This window comes from Lissotriton helveticus, chromosome 5_1 (assembly GCF_964261635.1).
Source record: "Lissotriton helveticus chromosome 5_1, aLisHel1.1, whole genome shotgun sequence".
Classification (NCBI taxonomy): Eukaryota; Metazoa; Chordata; class Amphibia; order Caudata; family Salamandridae; genus Lissotriton; species Lissotriton helveticus.
In genome coordinates, this window is record NC_136065.1 from 847,893,819 (window position 1) to 847,914,197 (window position 20,379).

Below are 20,379 nucleotides of genomic sequence, written 5' to 3' on the forward strand. Positions count from 1 at the left end.
ACGACTATTAATGGCATGAGAACATTTTAAACCACTTGGAAAGTACTGGTGACCTGAAGAAAAGTAAAATGTCAAAAAACGCACTGCAAAACAAACGTTAAAGTTTTCAAGAATAATTGAAAAACGACCTCACCCAGAATGCACCATCATGTGCTTAATGGACTAGAAGGTATATAAATTATAAAGAGACAATGGACCAGTGGTAACACTGTGAACAAGACCTGCGGTCGAAACGCGTAGGTGTAGGGGGCTGTTTGAAGTCTCTGTTTAAATAAACCCAATTTATCGAATTGAGCGAGTGCGGACAATAATTCTTTTTGGTGGATAATTTGCAGTGGGGGAACGTTCATCCCCACTGCCCAGCACCAGCCGTGCAAAGAGTGCACTTCCGAGTGAACGTTTTGGTGGAAAATATATATATATATATATCAATCAGAATGGCCTCCCTCTATATCTCCAGTGAAATAGGCCTAAAACTGGGTAAGCCTGCTATTATGGCTTTCGGGTCCTGCAGGGCAGACAGGAGACAGGCCCTCCTGAGGAGCAGGCAACTATCTCTGAATATCAGTGATTTTAGTCTCAAAGAAATCGCTAGCCCATTGCACAGATCTTGAAAGGGGAAAATGGGCCTGTGGCAAGAATCTGGGGATAGTAAGGATTTCACAGTCTGAAAGATGGAGCGGGAGCTTTGCTCAGCCGAATTTACTTTGTCTGTAAAGTACAAAGCTTGAGACTGTTTAATAGAGACATGATATGCTCTAGGAGCAGATTTATTGTTGAATTTACTATAAGGGGAATAGTTCTTGTGCCAAATTCTTTCCAGCATTTTGCAACTTTTACGTTCAGCTGCCAAGGAGGCAGAAAACCAAGGGGCTAGGAATCTGCCCCTTTCTCTTCTTCAGCTCTTGGAGGGGAGCCAGCATATCCACTGCACCCGCTAACCAGGAGAAACAACCCCCACATTTGTGGTTGGCAGAGTGAGTAAAAAGGAGCAGGTATTTGCAACGAGGTCCGCTTAATCAGAGGTCTTCACCTTTCCCCAAGCCCTAAAACAGTTCGGCCCACCGCCCTACCGGGATGATTTATCTGTCTTCCAATTTAACCGCATCGATGCGGTCCATTTTCCCGTTGTGTGCTGGAAAATGCAAAAACAAATGTTCCATGACGAGCTGGGCTCGTCATCAGCGTAGCAGGAGGCTACCTCATGACGAGCCCAGCTCGTCATGAGCGTGGAAGGGGTTAAGGAAATCAAATAATGGTCGGACCAGGAGGCGGGCTCGGGAGGACAGTTTGACATCAGACAGTTAGAGAACACCAAATGAATGGTGTAGCCTGCTGAGTGACTTTGCCCCATGACCAATTGAGGCAAGTTCATTGACACCATAGGCTCAATAAGCATAGATGTCAGCTGGTTCTGCAGGTCATTATTGTGAAGATTAATGTTCCCCAACACAGTAAAGTTGGCCCATTGCAATAAATGAATGATAAATCAAGGTCCCTGAAAAGGAGCTTTGGGCAAACAGCAAGGAATAAAAACTCAGGTACTCCGCCCCTGGAGATCGGCAAGCTCAAAAATAGAGCATGCCATAGAAGGATTGAAGACTATCTTTCGCCACATCTCCACCATGTCTTCTGTCACCAACTGAGGGAAAGTTTCTCTCCCTTCAAAAGATGAAGTGGGAGTTTGGGCCTCAAAATCAAAAAACTACTGTCACATCGTGATTCAGATTTGGATTGAGGTACCACTGGCAGACATTGATCTCCTGAGATGAGCTATCTATTCTACCGTTGCCTTGTGGACTTTTTGTTTGTGTGTTGGTGCCATTCTGTTGAGGCACTTGTATATTTAAGTAGCCTGCATAGAGTACTTTGCTGTTCCTGCCTGGTGAGGGAGGGGCCCACAGCAGCAGCACTGGAAATCAAGCAAAGGAGGGCTATTAAAAACGCTGAGGCGTCCCACAGGGTGGGTCGCGCCATTAAATTAATTGCACCACACTTTTTTCCTCTGTGCCTGTTCCTGTCCTTGGTGCCTGCACAGAGCACTTTGCTGTTACTCCCTGGTTCCTGCCCGGTGAGGGATGGGCCCACAGCAGCAGCATCAGCAATCGAGCGCAGGAGCGCTATTTAAGATGCTGAGGCGTTCCGCAACTTGGGACTCTCACGAGGCGTGCCTGTCATAGACCGGACTAGGCCGGGCCGGGTTAGCCCTTTGATTAATTTTTCCCTGGATCTTCTGCATATGGAAGGTGAGTTCCCCTTATGGTTGCTGGTATTCTGGGACGTATTCTCTGCAGTGACTAATTACTATAAGCGCGAACTACTTTGGTGTTTGCAAAGGTGGTTAATGGGACCTTTAGACAAACTTATACCTGGATCTGCCAAAAATGTCAAGAGAGACTGCTGCGCTGAACTATTGAGGGGTGGAGTAGAAATATTTTAATTTCTTTTTGACTGAATTGGGGACCATTTCAGTATAGTACTGTGGGAATCTTCATTTATTGTACATCTAGCTCAGAGATTATACAATATTCAGAAATTAGCAGGGAATTTATTCAACGATTAGAAATAGTACCGAGTCCTAAATGCTATAGTTAGTGCACTCTAGTTTTGGGTGAGAGTGATGGGCAAAAGAAAAGCTGGGAGTGTGCCAAAGCCAGCTGGTGGGGGGGGGGGGGGGGCAGGAATCGTTAATGAAATATTTATCGGCAGCAATGGGGGCCATCGAAAAACAAATGCACTCTGTGGAGGTGACAGGCTAAGTCTGATAATGGGAGACGAGGACTGCCTCCATCTAACATTCAAACAAATAGTCATATTGAAGCCTCCAACAAGCTATAATTTAACATTGACGTTTTACAAAAAATAATTACTGATGCCCTATCAAATTTAAAGGCCTGAGTGGTAGCTATCAAAGACATGCTGAACAAGCACTTAGGTGTACATCTTGACCCTACTAAGACCAATACACTTAACCCAGCAGGGAGCCCAGATAGCAACTTATCCCCCAGGCACGCCGAACAAACACAAGGGGGGGGTTTATTACAATGAACCACAAATAAAGACGGGGCCAATAGTCATACCATAGCTGCACAGTCAAGAGTCCAACTCCCCTTAATAGATATACGAATAACATTAAACAAAATGAGGCCAATAAACTAAGGGCACTGGCAAGCCTTAGCACAGGGACAGCTTCCCCAAGTCGACCATCATACTTCAGCGACCCAGACACAGAAGGCTCCAGGTTTGACTTGCCACCTGCGGCCACACTGTATGCAATAGTTTTGGCCAATGTACCTTGTCTACCAATCCAGGCGAAAGAATCATGGGACTCAGTGAGAAACAAAGCTCTTTTTTGGTTGGAAACTAAAACTGGGTTAACAGAGGGTGGGTCGGTAGAGATCACAAAACACTTTCAGGTGACTGTATAGTACTGACATTTAAAACACTGCAACTGATTCGCAAGATTCTCACTAGAGTTGGCAATGAATACACCATGACTATGGATATTAACGTTATGCCTCTGGGATATTTTTATCAACCATCCAACCAAAATCAGATAAGAACTCGCAGGAGATGCCCTTATGGTACTTAATCACATATCTATAGTATACCCATGCAGAACCGTTTCAATATATTGCCCTCTCTGGAGGACATCGATTGACTTGAAACATCAAACATATGTGTAACCCCAAATAATGACTAGGTGTGGCATAACACTATCGTAAAATCGCCTCCTCTCGTTACTATGGTACCTTCTGTCAATGGCACAAATTTAAACTATGTTACAAATATCCCACTTTGTAGCCAGGACCCACTGACACCCGCATAACAACCTCTCACTAAAGTAATTGACCACACAAGAAAAGATCGTAGTAATTTTGATCATGGAAGGACATCAACATGTAAAGTATTATTTGGGAATGTGGTGGGACTTTGTGCTGAACTCTCTAATCCTTATGGCTAGATTTTGTAGATGAATTTGACGTATTATGCGTGCATGAAACCTAGGCGGAGGGTACTCAGCACATTATTGGCTATAAAACATTTCACTCCCGACGGTATTATCATCTCATGGGAGGAACAAGAGTGGTTTATGCACAACGTCTCCCATAGAGTGAACGTCAAAAAGATAGATTTCTTGATTTCAGATATTTTCTACCAAGTATTGATGCTGCATATTGATAACATGCACTGTACTGCCCTGTTGAATTTGTATAATAACATACCGAAAGATCAGCTTGGGGGGTTTTGGGAAATTTACAGAGGTACTTGAATATTATGCAGAACGAGATGAATAAGGATTTGTGTGTAATTGGGGAGGGGGGGGGGGGGGGACTCCAACTCTGCTTTGTGTCCGCACACCAACGGAGGTATGTGGTTGAACGCCTGGCGGTACTGAATCTGCCCACTTTTCTCACTCAACACTTCGGGACTACTTAAACTTAATCAAGTTTTCATCTGATCTTGGATTTGCAAATGAACTATGTTCCCCCAATGTCCCACTTAGTTGCACTTTTAATGGTCGAGGGACATGATCTATTATCGATTACGTTCTGGTCTGAAATAGACACTCTACCAGACTACATAATTTTATAACCCACCCTGTTGCATTTAGTGACCATTTTCCCATAAGCATCACCCTCGACTTTCCACGCAATATGTTAAACATAAACGATCTATCCGAACACCTTATTAAGGATATTGCCTTAAATAAAATTAGCGGATACTTGATCCGTTGGTCTATGTTGGATCCTACAGAATTTATTAAGACACTTCTCAATAACTGTTAATCAGCCTTTGCAGACTGTCTCGATGAGACCGCTGCGAACGCTGGTATTTTGAATTCCTTTTTGGCAATATCCTCCGAGATTAAGAGGAATCTACGCGTGGTTAGTACAAAACCCCATAATAAAAAGTTGGGATGGTTTGATACAAAGTGTTCTAAAGCCCATACAGCCTTGGAAAAACGCTCTACATAAATCTGTTCGAACCCAGCCTGAAATTAAGATGGCTAGAAAGGCATATAGACGTGCCCTCAAAGAACGAAAGGACGCCCTAGGAGAAGAATCATGGCGTGCTCTACAAGAAGTATCCAAACTTAGAGGCAACACATGCTTCTGCTTTTCTAGCACCCAAAGGTCTACCAACAATTGAGATAACCATCGGAGAGGACCTATGAGTGGATCACTTTTCAAATTTGTATAATGATAATGCTCGGGTGATGTTACCGGCAACCTCTAGACAAGTCCCCGACCCAGAACTACCTAATTGTTTCCCAATTGATGTTGACATTACTGTGGATGAAGTTATCCACGCATTAATGGAAAGTGCGGGAGGGAAAGCCCTTGATCCAGGTGGTGTGCCTGTGGACCTATATAAATCTAATCCCCTACTTTGGGGGCCATTATTAACATTAGTCTTGAAAGCCTGCTGCAAACCAGGTTTTATCCCGTCCTGGTCAGAATCTATATTGGTCCCTATCTTTAAGAAGGGAGACAGCAATAATCCCATGTGTTACCGACGAATATCACCATTAGATTCTTTTGTAAAAGTGGCCGGTCCAATTCTATTGAATAGATTGCAGACGTGGGCTGAGGACCTTGGCATAATCTCGGAACTGCAATATGGCTTCCGACAAGGCCTCGGTACTATCCAACAAGGGCTAAACCTGAACATCATCTGGGGTAAATGTACGCAAGCTAAAAGCAGGAACCTCTTCCTGGCATTCGTAGATCTTAGTTCTGCATTTGATTGTGTTAGACATTACAAACTCTAGAGTATTTTAGAGAGCCTGGGTGTCGAAATGCAACTTATAAACTTCCTTAGACAGTTATATCAAGACGCACATGCTAGGGTTCGCTTCAGACGTCTAGGAGAGTGCACTTCCAAGTTTCCAGTTAGGAAGGGGATGAGACAAGGGTGTGTGTTAGCCCCTTTCCTTTTTACTTTGTATATTAATGGCCTAGATCCAGTTTTAACCAGCGAATGCCAGGATTTCCCATACATAGACAATCGTCCAATTCCAGCATTGTTGTATGCAGATGATGCTGTTTTAATGTCTCGCACACAACTTGGCCTGCAAAGAGCTTTCTCCAGTTTTTCAACCTTTATGACTAATTTAGGTCTCCAAGTAAACACTACAAAAACATATGTCATGAAATGCAGAAACAATAGTGTAAAATGTCAAGACATTTTTATCAATAACAGCAAGGTTGATTTCATCAATAGATTCTCATATCTGGGTATTCTCTTCGAACAAAAGTGCTCCTGGTCACACGCCATTTTAGCCAGACAACTATTATTTTCAAAGCAACAGCAGCATTTGTGAACTTTGCTAGAAAATTTGGTAAGACTGATCACGGAATTAATAAAGATTTACAAAGCAAAGTGTGTTTCAACTGCCATGTATGGCGCCGGTATCTGGGGTTACGCTGACCTACAACCTTTACAACTAATCGAGAAGGCCTTCCTGAGATATCTATTAGTGGTCCTGAATAGTACTGCTACCTATATCTGCCATGCGGAACTTGGGCTGACATATATATTAGATTTAATCAAGATTCAACTGATCTTGCTATGGCATAAGAAATGGTCAACTACTTTTACTAGCTTTAATCGGGACGTACTAAACAATTGTGTTAAGCTACAAAGGGTACTTCATATTCCCCTGGATAAAATATGTTAAGAATTTCATGACCGATCTCGGGCAACCCGAATATTTCGATGACCTGGGTAGCATTACCACAATTTCTAGGAAATCACTAAAGATTAATTGTTTAGAGCTCTTTGAGACAAATAGATTCTCCATCGAAATAGTAAAATCTACAGTTAGAGAAAATCAATTGCTACTGCTTCAATCCGGTGTGCAACCCTATCTTGTAACTGTCAAAGGGGGATATGATAGGATGCTGTTGACCCGCTTCCGTCTAGGAAACATACATCGATTAACAACTTTTCCAAACATGAACGATCGGTCGAGAATTTTATGCCCATGATATATCTACACAATCCAAAACGCACATGTTACTATTTTGTACATTTTATACTATGTTAAGAAAAAGATGGATAGTAAGCAGATCTTAGCTAGGCTGCTGGACTGGATTACAGAGTCAGGTGTCTTGAACGACCTCCAGGCTGGTTTTCGAGCCAAAATCAGTACCCTGGACCAGACCTTCCATCTATTATGTATATATTGGAAGGAAGTACACCTAAAAGGCTTTGTAGACCTACGGTCTGTATTTGACTTAGTCCCACATGACAATCTCTGGAGGGTTCTTAAGAAACAGGGCATGCCCCAGAATCTTCTAGATGTTTTTGTTAGGCTTTACTCTTTTAACACAGCTCGGGTTAGATGGGGTTGGAATAATCAACTTACGGACACCTTCCCGTCCAGTGTGGTGTAAGGCAGGGGTGTGTCCTTGCCCCCACCCTTTTTATTCTTTTTATCAATGATGTCATTAATTGTTTAGATAGGGATGGCTGTGACTCTCCAAGAATTGGTAACAAGAGAATCCGGCTCTTCTCTTTGCTGATGACACCCTTCCAATTGCAAAGACTCCACAAGGTCTCCAGCAGCTTTTAAATGATTTTATCATGTTTTGTCATGAGCGGGGCCTGTTCCTAAATGAAACTAAAACAAAATATATGATTTTCAGGAAAGGAAAGGCCAAACCCCATAAAAGATAGGTGCTAGCTGGCAATAGTAACCTGGAGCGTGTCAATGCTTTTGATTATTTAGGCATCCGCCTGACTTCATCAATTAAGTGGGAGCCACACATTGAAAAGATGAAGATGCAACTTATACACCAGACCGCAAATCTAGGTAAAATACACAGAAAGACATCTTCAATGCAGCTTGCACCTGCTCTCGAAATATAAAAATCCTAGGGGGCGCTCTATATGAGGCTGAACTGTGGGGCACAGGTTCAATTAATTCCTTGTTATCAATAGAAAATTGCTTTCTTAGATCCCTGATAGATCTACCAGCAAGTACTCCTCTGGTGCCTCTTTATTTTGATCCAGCACACAGGCAGTTGGCTCATAAAATTTGTTATAAACTTTTGATGTTTTGGTATAGACTGTGGACTGTTGAAGAACTTAGCTCTTATCGGGAACCTCTTTTAGAATTATTAAAACTTCCCTCGGTCCCCTCAATTCATTGGTTTAGAACTTTGAAGGAACTACTTGAGAGGCTTGGAATGATGGGTCTCTGGTCAGACCCGGGAAACATGCCTTCTGTACCCAGGTCCACTCTGAAGGCATTGTTCTGGGAAAACACATCTGTGCAAGCTACATCCAAGGTCGAGGGCAGTCTGACGTTCAGTTTCCTCAATTTAAAATGTGTCCCCCCGCTTTGAGGATACACTGGATGAAGTTGTCCCTCCCTGGCCCGGAAACTTTTCTTTCAGTTTTGGTATACAACACTACCCCTCAAATCTTTTTGCACAAAATGGACTAAGGGCTTAGCCAACAATGATTATTGTCTGGCCTGTTGTGCAAGTTCTGAATCAATTGTCCATCTGCTATTTTTTTGTCCTAGCTACAAATCACTGAAGGAAAATTGATTATCCCCCTTTGTAAGATTGTAGGCCCTGGCCACTATTTGGAGTTGCTTAGAATTTTGAGCACTGATACCAGCAGAGTTGTGGTTTTTGGAGTGTCTAGATATTGGCATGCTTTGTGGCTCAAAAGAACTAAATGTATGTCTTGATGGGCTCTGATTTGTGATGTAATAAGTGGTATGTATTGTATTTTTAATTATAGTTACTTTTAAGACCATCCCTATCTGAAATGTATGTTTATCCTTTTTAATGGTTATATGTGATATGGATTGTTTTTCTATCTTTGGTTCTTTTTGATTACTTTTTGTTTTTCTTGTGCTGTGTACTTTTATGACCCCATGGTCGAAATAAAGTATGATGATGATGATGGATAGTACCAATATTAAGGGTGTTAGGATTGAGACAGTGCTGCCAGGCCTTTTTTATATTACAACTTCTAGAACATGATGTGTTTACTAGCCACCTATTTAAATACTTGAAAGGCGTGATTAGAAGTAGTAAAATAATGTGAACAATGGAACTGGTCTTTTAAAGTGTTTTGTAAAGATAATGTTTTAAATATCTTTTAATATCCAGTCAATCTGATTGTTACAGATTATGCATGACAATGTACTTGTATGATATCGTGATTGATTTTAAACAATGCACTTTTATGATTTAACCTTTTAAATCTAACAAATCTTATTTTGATTTGATTTGAGTTAGAAATTTAAAATTCACTGACATTCACTGGTAACCAGTGGACTTCTCCGTATACAAGGCATGATCCCGATTGAGTAGATCAAAAAGTAAATTGCTGCAATATTGATTCTTTGTCTTCAAATTGGCTGAGCTTACAAAAGACCACCTTATACTTATTCTTTTGATGTCAATTGGAATTCATTAAGGCTGCCCCCCTTGCACTTTCAGAAAAGTAATGGAAAAGAAGTGGTGTACTCTGCAGTGTTGTACTAACTTAATCCATTGCTAAATAACAAAACCAGCTATTTGTGGCTTGAGATTGGTATCTTCTAAAGTCACCAAAAAGAGTTGAAGGATATGAGCAGAGTGAAGGAGAGCGTATATGTTTTTGGCCATGGAGAATTAGTGGCATACAGTTTGAGGCACCTGCTCTGAGCCAGTTCAGCAGTGTTATTATTTAAACTTATACTGACTCCCTTAATTCTGTCTGATGGACTGGCCACTCTTAGAGCTGGGTGACATCTGGATAGGAGTGGGATATTAGCTGCCCTGATGGATCAGTTGGAGCAAAGATCCATTATTAAAATTAAATAGTCGAGAGATAAGGCAGATATCTGGGAAACTCCATGGCTCACTGCTAAGGAGGTCACTTTTCCATGCAAAATCGAAATAACCATGTCAAAATCCATGACGAAAGGAGCGGGCCTGATGGGTACTGACCAGTAGCCAATTATGCAGTTATCCCAGATCTTTATCTGGGATGTTCCCCCTCCACATTTTGGACAGAAGCCTAGGTAGGCATCCAAAGTATCCTTGCAATGAAATATTAAATCCCAGCAATGAAAAATGGACCACTTTTTGCAGTACACTGCAGTTATTTCATCTATGAATAATGGGCCACTTTTTGCAGTACCGTTTCAGAGTCATTTTACCCTTAGAATAGTTAGGGGTGTGGGTGGTTTTAAGAGGTCAAGTGTAAAGTAAAGATCTTGTCAAGTGCAGTGTTGCCATTGCCTTTTTAACCGCAAATGAAACTATACCTTAGGTCAAAAACTGTCAATCATATTTGTGGTAAATGGGTCAAGTGTGTGATAAACACAGGTATCACATCATTTTTTGTGCCAGTAACGCTCTACCAATATTAAACTGTTTCTAAAAATACATTATTTCATCACATTTGTTTACTGTAAATAACTATAATTTGAAGCCAATGTAAAAGGTTCTACCATTCTTTCATTTATTCTGCTGCAAACAGTGCACCACATGTGCGAGTGGTGAAGGTCTAAACCTCAACCATGTCAAATATTTTCCTGGACTCTTTTTCAGTGATATTTAGCATGAAGGATGGTAGCAACTTTTGGCCTGTCGCTCACCCTGTACCAAAGCAACAACAGTAAACATATTTGAAGACAGTCCCTGGATCTCACAGGGACTCCTAGATCCCTCACGTCGACTTTTTCCTCTTTTTTTCTACAAACAAACCTGGCTGACAGTGATTTTATAACTGTTCCCATTGTTTATGTTGTTGCATTTATTGTATTGGCTAGTAAACTGACAGGATAGGCTCGCTAACCAACTGTGGATGTTTTTATATGCACTACCTTCCCCTTGCACATCACCTGCACTGAACCTCATTTTTTTGCACTCGCCACCTCCTTTTACACCTGCTCTAACCAAAATGTAGATATTGACATATGCTCTGTCATTTCAAACTTGATCTTTTGACTAACCTTTTTTGATCAATTAAATTATGGTTGTTCATCGCTTTTGCTTTTTGGTTTTGTCATAATTTCATGTTAATTGGAGGCATATGTGTTCACTAACAGTCTGCAAACCATTTCCCTGTGACTAGCCAATTTGTGCCTAGGTCCCAGTCTACTGCTGCCAGTTGACTGCGGTTGGTGCATAATACTTTTTGAAGCTATTTTTATTTAAAACTTTAAGTATTCATATCTCCAGTTCCCCCTGTTGTATTTTTGTTGTTTTTGTGTCATGTTATTTACTAAAACTTACTAGATTTTTCTTGTGTCATTTGAATTCATTACTGTTTTGGTACTGCATGAACTATATTTTACACATTGCCTCCAAGCTAAGCCTGTTTGCTCTGTGCCATAGCTTCTAGGAATTTGAGCTGAGCTTGATTTAGTGACTTTAGTGGTTCACTCTGACCAGGATTGTGTTTTTTTACTTAAGGTGGGTCATTATCCCCTTAACTGTGAACTCACATTCTTGCATCCACTGTGTCAAAGGCTTCTTGTATATCCCTAAGGGTGTGGATGCCAGTGCCATTGGCAATAGCAATGGTTCTGAGGAGTAGTGTGCACATAGGTAGTACCTGAAAGTATATTGGCCGCCATTGCTTGATCAAACAATGATTGGAAAAATGGGGAGACAGGTCCTGGGACACAGGGTCGGCTGGACCATATACTATGTTTTGAAGAAAAAGGTGCCGGCCCTGCAGTTTATTTAATAAAGCTCATTAATCAGAGCAACAAACCAGACTTATTTCTTGATTTGTATGGTTTAATATACCATGCACTTTTTTACTATTTCATTAGCTAAAAAGATTACTCAATTGCATGAGAAAAACACAATACATTTAAACAATACATATACATGTTTCAAACCACATTAAACAAAGAAACAATCTTACGTTCTATGCACATATATACAATCAACAATACAAAAAATTAATCTTTGTATGGTGTTTCCACAAACAGTTAGAAGATAAAGTCTCTTGCAGAAAGGAAATAGAAATAAATTAACTGCAGCAAGTCTAGATTCCTCAATCTGCTGGTTAATACACCAATTAACCAGCAGGGGGAGATGAGAACTTGCAATATGAAATAAGCAAGTTTGAAACGCGTCGGCAAAAGCAGGAAGGAATTAACTAATTGGTGTATTAACCAGCAGATTGAGGAATCTAGACTTGCTGCAGTTAATTTATTTCTATTTCCTTTCTGCAAGAGACTTTATCTTCTAACTGTTTGTGGAAACACCATACAAAGATTAATTGTTTGTATTGTTGATTGTATATATGTGCATAGAACGTAAGATTGTTTCTTTGTTTAATGTGGTTTGAAACATGTATATGTATTGTTTAAATGTATTGTGTTTTTCTCATGCAATGGAGTAATCTTTTTAGCTAATGAAATAGTAAAAAAGTGCATGGTATATTAAACCATACAAATCAAGAAATAAGTCTGGTTTGTTGCTCTGATTAATGAGCTCTATTAAATAAACTGCAGGGCCGGCACCTTTTTCTTCAAAAATGATCAAACAATGAAGCACACTGGTATTCAGAGAAATTAACATGGTCCAGACTCATTTCTTTATTTATCAGTTATGCTCTCACCACTTTATCTGTAAGATAAGCCCTCTGAGTTGCTATCTCTTAGTTATCAGTGAAGTTCCTAGCACTACCAAATATTTAATGGGCCTTAGCTCTATCACAAATGAAATTAAGTTTAACTCCATATGGAGTTGAGTGTAAGCCCAAACTCCGTACACAATAAACCGTTCTCAATGAAGGCATGTAGTCTTCGTACACTATGATGCAAGTTGTAATGTTCTCTCTATTTCACCATTTTAATGGTTGAAAATTCCTCGAATTTTCCTTGGAAGATGTCTCTCTGGAGAGAGCTCCTCTGTACCATTTAAAACGGCACATAAACTTGTTCATTGAGCTTGAGGGCACTTTTCTTTCTTCTTGCAAAGTAGAGATTCAAAGTAAAGGGAAGGGCCCTACAAGTATTTCCTCAGGGGAGAGGGTTTTTAAGGATTAGATTGTAACTCTGTGCCTTGGGGCACGGCTCCTTGAGTACACTCTTGCCAGCTTTCACTATATCAGATCTAAACCTAGTGACTACGGACACTTTAGTCAATATTGCCACTAAAAATTACAAAAATTCTAAAAGAATGTGTTTGAAAAGGATGTTGTTTGAAACAATTAGGTTTTGAATCAATGAAAGATAGAGTGACTTGTTTAGAATTTATTTTCCAATGATTTTGGAATTTAGTTAGAAAAGATCAGTTAGAAATCTGAAGGTGGATATCATAAAGTACTTCTATAATACCTCTTTCTTATCACCTTTAATTTCACTCCACTTAAGGACCACCAAACTATAAGCTTGTAAGCGGACCATAAGCAGAAATAGAATATAATATATTTTAGAACATCCTAGTAATTGAAAGGCACATTCAAACAGTGCGACACACCTTTCATTGATTTGTTTTAATGCTCCTCGGTTATGTATTTTATTTTTTCTCTTATTATCAAGACTTTTTGTTTATTTTGCAGTGAATTCATGGTGGAGGAGCACGAGCTGCAAAAGGAGAAAATTCAGGAGGATTATAATGATAAGTACTGGGACGAAAGGTACACCATTGTACAGCAGCAGATTCCTTCATTCCTACAGAAAGTGGCTGATAAGATCCTGAGTACAGGTAGTACAACATTCAGCCTATTAATAATATGAAAGGAAGACCTTGCTAACAGTAGACCAATGTGATATATTATCTGTATATTTATATGGCACAACTTCTACCATTGTTATGGCCTATAAGTTGTATTGAAGTTTGGGTGTGTGCCCAATATGGTTTCCCTTGAAGACTAGAGTAAGATTCAGCTTCTAGGGTTTTATTGGTATTGTGTTCCGGTCTTATTCTTGGTTCTGAAGATGTCATATTTGTTTGGTGGGCTGGGGTGTACACCCACCCACACATACACATACCTCGCCCCCCTCCCCATACCAATAGTGCCTGTGTAGTTAGGTCAGACCATAAAAAGTCATTTTTAGGTCTTGCCTGAGCCCGAGGCGAAGCTTCTAGTAAGGGCTTTAAAACTCGCACCACACGCTTGTGCGTGTGCTTTTTTCCCCATCACACCTATTGGCCTTTGCATGCGTCTTTCTAAGAAAGACAGCACGCAATTGGCCAAAGGCGTGTGCATGGCCCGCCTTCTCTCTGCCTTGGCAGCTCGGGAGCGAGCAGCAGCGCCATCTCTTTCCAATTATCTTAGTTTGAAACAGATGGTGGTCACGCTGGCCCTGGTGCAAATTCCTTTTAGCGCGCACGCATACCACTCCCGGGCTTCTTTCAGCGTGAGGTTGGCCCGGCATCTTCCCTAACAATAAAGCATTCAACAGCATGATTAAACGAAACACGCATTAACGAAACCAAAAGGCTGATTGGCTTTGCCAATGTGGTTTTCCTTTGAACACTCCCTCTTTTCTTCATCCCTTTGCCAATGTTGCCTCCCTTCCTCTCCTCTCCTTTCTCTCCTCAGGCTTGCTCCTCCTTCTCAGATAGTTTCTCTTTCTCCTTCCTCCCCTGTTCCAGGGGAGGGGCTGCAGCTTTCACTCTTGTTCAACCCCCACCCCCTCCATTTATACGTCACAAAACTGAGCTCTGGTGAGAGTGGAGCTGAGCGCGGGGGCCGGAATGATACTGGTGAAATGTGATCCTGTGAACAAGTGCAGGGTAGAAAGCGGGGCAGCCCAAACACGGTTTGCGAACAAGTGCAGCGGGTTTCAGTCCACGCCGTCGGCCAGTAAGCACACTGAGTGCTGATGGTCAAGAAGTAATATTGTCTCTGCTCAGGGACGATAAGCACGGAGCAGGGGTGAAACACAGGACCAGGTCTCCGACAAAGAACAAGCAGACCTAGAACCAGGACTGTGAGCAAGGAGTTACTCCTGTAGGGGGCCTACGCCTTTTGAGTCTAGGGAGTACTGGACACAGCGCGGGCAGTCTGTGGACTGTCCAGCAACAGGTACTGCCTGCAGGACCTGCCCCACCCTTAACAGCAGTGATAGCGGTAGGGGCAGTTGGGACTGTGCTTCTAAGAATGTTACTGTTGAGTCTAGCGCATTTCAACTTTTTTGGACTATCTGTCAGCAGCCTCACATGCCTGCTGCAGTGGCACCGGGGCCCAAGGGGCTCAACTGAACCCTAACAAAGCTGTATCTTACTACATCAATATGCTGTTGATGTAGTAAGATGCAGCTTTGTTAGGGTTCATTTGAGCCCCTTGGGCCCCGGTGCCGCTGCAGCTGCTGCACCAGTGGTAGCTACGCCCCTGTTTTCGCAGTGATAGCGGTAGGTTGCCGCTGTAAGATCTTCTCTTACAATTGCACCTGAGTTTGAGGTGGGCTCTGATATTGCGAAGCAGGAGATTTGTTCGGACAGAGGTCTTCATACAGGGGTCTTCATACATGGGCTGCAGCTCGGGTGTGGGCTAGGGTTTGCAGGGTGCTTCTTTCGTAGTCGGGGAGGTGAGTTATTCAGGGATCTCAACCTACGGACAGCAGGCTAAGGGCTATGAAGTAAATGTCAACGTGAAGTCTTATACTTCAGTTTTGTTATTTACTTACAAAGTCCCAAAGGCGAGACCTATTAGCTATGCCAATGCTTGTTTTGTTTTGCTAAATTTGCACAAAATGAAGATGAAAAAAGAAACTTAATTCTTTAGCAACCAATCCAATTTTAACTCACTTATGATATTATGCTGCTTGAAAATAGGAAAGAAGGGCTGAAAAGATGTGTACCGAAAGGAACATGTAAGTAGGACATTACTCAAGGAAGTGCCTTTTTTGGTTCTGTATGAATCTTCAGTAGTAGAGAAATGATCATTTCAAAGGGTTTTCTGTCTGGGCATGTAGATGTTAAATTGTATAGATATCTGGACGGCTATTCTACAGATCCTCTGTGAATTTGCAACTCCACAGAACATTTTGAAATACAAATCTGAAAATAAATGCACACTATTGGACTACCGAGCTTCTTCTCCAACGGCACATTGCATATTAACTAACTGTTTGCGCTCTGATAGGTTGGTGTCACTAAAAGAATTTGATTGCAGCTGCCATTTGCCAACATGGATTACAGAGTTTTGTGTTGGAAAAAAAAAAGAAACAAAAAGAGTGTAAGTGGTCCTCAAAAGACTGGCCCCAGACATTAATATTAAAAAAGAGTTTTATTGCAGAATTTACTAATTACGTGCTCGATTTTTAAATCCTGGACTCTTTTTGTGGTCAGAATTCGGTGCACTAGAACAGTGTTTGACCAACCCCCGCTGCACATAGCCTTCAGTCATTACCTCTGAGAGGTCATCAATGAAGTACTTAGTGAAAGCATTTAACATGTTGTGAGTGATGTCACATATAGATCATAAGCAGCGTTTGACAGGGGCACGAGTTATGGTTAATTTACTTACCCAGGATACTCCACAACAGGATGGGCGGAGTGCTGAAACTATTCAGTCACTCACTCCCAGTCACAGATCCGGGTTTTATCCATTGTTCTTTTGCTCACTATGCTATGCCAGTTTGGACCAAGCCATATGCAAACCAGTCTTGACCCTGTTCCTCATGGGAATGGTCCAGCCTGAACTGCCAGGCCACGTCCTTCCTGAATCGGAAACAAGCGTCCTGGGACTAGTTTCTGGGTTTCATCCCTCATCAGCCAGGCTAGCTTAAATCCAGTGGCACAGTGAGCAAGGGATCCATGTCTGGGCATACCCTTGGACACTTAAGGCGAACATAACAAATATGGCATGACAGTTCAAGCTGAACTGTTCCCTTGGGGAGCAGAGTCAAGACTTCCTTATGTTTTGCAACTGGTTCTTATGTAAAGCGCTCTGACACCTTCGGGTAAAGTTCGCGCTATATAAAATCGCATTAAATAAAATAAATAAATAAAGGTGATGCCATTGCTGACACAGCATTACATGAAAGCATGTTACAGCCAGTACAGATGGGACTAATGAATAAAGCATTCCAAAAATACAGCTCATTCAGAGACCATTGTTGCAAGCTAATGTAAAGGAAGCACAATGGTCTGCAACACCAGATGAACATAGAGGGAGGATTGATGATGGATGTAAGCCGAATAATGAAGCGAGTATGGGCCTACCAGGATGAGATGCCTGTGTCCCCACGCAGCCACAGACTCTCATGGACCTCTTTACTTTTTATTTTGTCCTGGCCGCCATTTTACTGCTGTTCTTGTCCATTCCCTCGTCCTTTACCCTTTTCCCCCTTGACGATCCTCAAATGTTTCTTCCCTTTTCTGATTTGCCTTTTCTCCATACCCTTGTATCCCTCCCACCCTCCCTTGGTGCTGTGACTGCATCCCCCCTCCGATCTCACTAAATGGAACTCTGCTCTCCTGGTTTTTTTTTGGTGTCTTGACCTGAGAACATCTACTATGTGTATATATATGTATATCGAGATAACTCTAATCACTAGTATATGCAGTAGACCTTTGTACTCTCTACCATTCCTATGTGACTGTTAGAGTGTATCCATTTGTCTCTCTTCCTTGAGTGACTTTACATCTGTACATTTGCAATTTTTTCTGTTTGTATCTTTTATGTAGCGCATGTAATCCTAAGTCCTTATGTTTTGCAACTGGTTCTTATATAAAGCGCTCTGACACCTTTGGGTAAAGTTTGCGCTATATAAAATCGCATTAAATAAAATAAATAAATAAAGGTGATGCCATTGCTGACACAGCCTTACATGAAAGCATGTTACAGCCAGTACAGATGGGACTAATGAATAAAGCATTCAAAAAATACAGCTCATTCAGAGACCATTGTTGCAAGCTGATGTAAAGTAAGCACAATGGTCTGCAACACCAGATGAACATAGAGGGAGGATTGATGATGGATGTAAGCCGAATAATGAAGCGAGTATGGGCCTACCAGGATGAGATGCCTGTGTCCCCACGCAGCCACAGACACTCATGGACCTCTTTACTTTTTATTTTGTCCTGGCCACCATTTTACTACTGTTCTTGTCCATTCCCTCGTCCTTTACCCTTTTCCCCCTTGACGATCCTCAAATGTTTCTTCCTTTTTCTGATTTGCCTTTTCTCCATACCCTTGTATCCCTCCCACCCTCCCTTGGTGCTGTTACTGCATCCCCCCTCCGACCTCACTAAATGGAACTCTGCTCTCCTGGGTTTTTTTTGGTGTCTTGACCTGAGAACATCTACTATGTGTATATATATGTATATCGAGATAACTCTAGTCACTAGTATATGCAGTAGACCTTTGTACTCTCTACCATTCCTATGTGACTGTTAGAGTGTATCCATTTGTCTCTCTTCCTTGAGTGACTTTACATCTGTACATTTGCAATTTTTTCTGTTTGTATCTTTTATGTAGCGCATGTAATCCCAAGTCCTTATGTTTTGCAACTGGTTCTTATATAAAGCGCTCTGACACCTTCGGGTAAAGTTTGCTCTATATAAAATCACATAAAATAAAATAAATAAACGGGAGTGCAGTCAAATATGAGGCATACAGCAATGGAGCTATGTGGGTGGGGAGATGGACACAGGCAGATGTAGATCATAGAGAGGGAACTTCAATAACTTTGGGGTAAGAAGGGGTGTATTGATAAGATGGGGTAACAGAGGAAAGAAGGCAGGTATTTAAGTCAGGGCATTTATATAGGAAAAAGGGTAATGAGGAGACGTATGTATAGCTTAGAGAAGTAAACAGACTACGCCACACAGCAGACAAGCATCAGCAAAGCCAAGAGGTCTGTCATTGGCTTCCAGCTGTTTGGCTTTGCCAATGCATGCTGTGTTTTGCCATGTTTTTGGAAAATTTCCATTAAAAAAAGACTTTAACGCCACAGATTGCCATTGTTTTTACTGATCCAGAGGGTAACTACTTGTGTGTAGTACAGCCTCTCCTCTCTGTATTTCTTTTGCTGCTTATATTAACGTTTGTTCCACAAATATGTTTAAGAAACCCGGGAAAGAATTCTGTCTGACTTCACAAACTAGAACTAGAACATATCATAGAATTTTGGTTATTTTATGACATGTTCTATCCCCCTCCTTACACCACCCCTTGTTAGGGTGACCAGAATTTTAAAGCCAAAAACCGTGGCATTTCCCAAAAATAGAAGCAGAACTACAATTTTACTTCAACCCAGCGCACAAAATGACAGTGCTCCTTAACAGGGAATTACAGAAGAGGCAGTAAGAACATACATAAAATGCTAATTTTAAAGCTAGTAGCATGCCTGTTATTTAGATTGCTTTCTTATAACAGCTGCTAACTATCCCTGCTTTGCAAAACATCAAAAGATACCTGTGAGAAGTCGGCCTGATGTATGCTGTCCACAATTCTGGGGGCCCCTTGTATCAGTCCAAACAATCCCTTATGGTGGTAGTTGTAAGTCAACCTTGTAGACAAGCTATCCTAATGGTAGCATGGACTAAGCAGTCTTAGGCTAAACTCAAGAGGGCATGTGAAGCCAGCTGTTTTACCATATGCAATCCTGTAATATCAAATGAAAGGACACCACACAAGTTATATATTATAAAAATATATGTATTTATTACTAGAATAATCCTCTGTACTCTTTATGAGTGCAGAAGCACAAGCGTTTAAACAAAAGCACAGTGTAACATATGAAAGTTGCACAATTATGGATAGGGCTGGTGGCCACTCAAACCATATACTAAATAAGTGGTATAAGTATCACTTTACGAACAGTGGTAAGGCCTGGGGCCTTGGGAATCGCTGGGACTACACTGGACTAACAGCAGTTAGGACGGGAGAAGCCCGCGGGAATCGGGTGCAGCGCTAAAAGCACACGCATGCACCAATGCAAAGTCAATGGTGTTTAAAAGTTACAAAGTTACTGTTTTAGAAGTCTTCCGACTGGACTAGAACTTAGCCACTTAAAACTAGGACACTAGAGGTGTAAACCACTACAAGAGCACCGGCGTTCATGCGTTACCTCACCCACAGGAAGCGGGTGCATAGGTGCCAAAGTGTGTCGGGTTTCGTCGTGGAGTTCTATGGAGCCTGGAGATGAAGATGCTGCAGGCGGCCAGGAGAGAAGAGTCCGGTTGGATCCAAGGGTGGATCAAAGATGTAGAGTACCTGAAAGCAGAGGGGACAGAGTCTGGGTCACTAGCCAGTGACCAGGAAGGAACCAGGAAGGACCCAGGCGATGTTGGGCGCAATCAGGTGGTTGTCGCGAAGCTTGTCTCCGCTGCCACGTGGACTCTGGGGCACCGAGGCTGACCTGGAGTGAATCACGAGCTGTCCCACGAAGGCTCTCGCTGTCGGCGGTGTCGGCTTCCGGATCGGAGTTAACAAGCCTTG

At 41.7% G+C, this 20,379-nt stretch overlaps 1 protein-coding gene across 2 annotated transcripts in view; it reads left to right on the top strand.

The window, feature by feature from the left end:
- TUBGCP2 (tubulin gamma complex component 2) overlaps positions 1 to 20,379 on the top strand; it is a 376,270-nt gene that overhangs the window by 209,423 nt on the left and 146,468 nt on the right. For both annotated transcript variants that reach the window (XM_078643325.1, XM_078643326.1), the window contains exon 9: positions 13,543 to 13,688. In XM_078643325.1, coding sequence (XP_078499451.1) covers positions 13,543 to 13,688 — 146 coding nt within the window. The remainder of the gene's footprint in view (positions 1 to 13,542; positions 13,689 to 20,379) is intronic.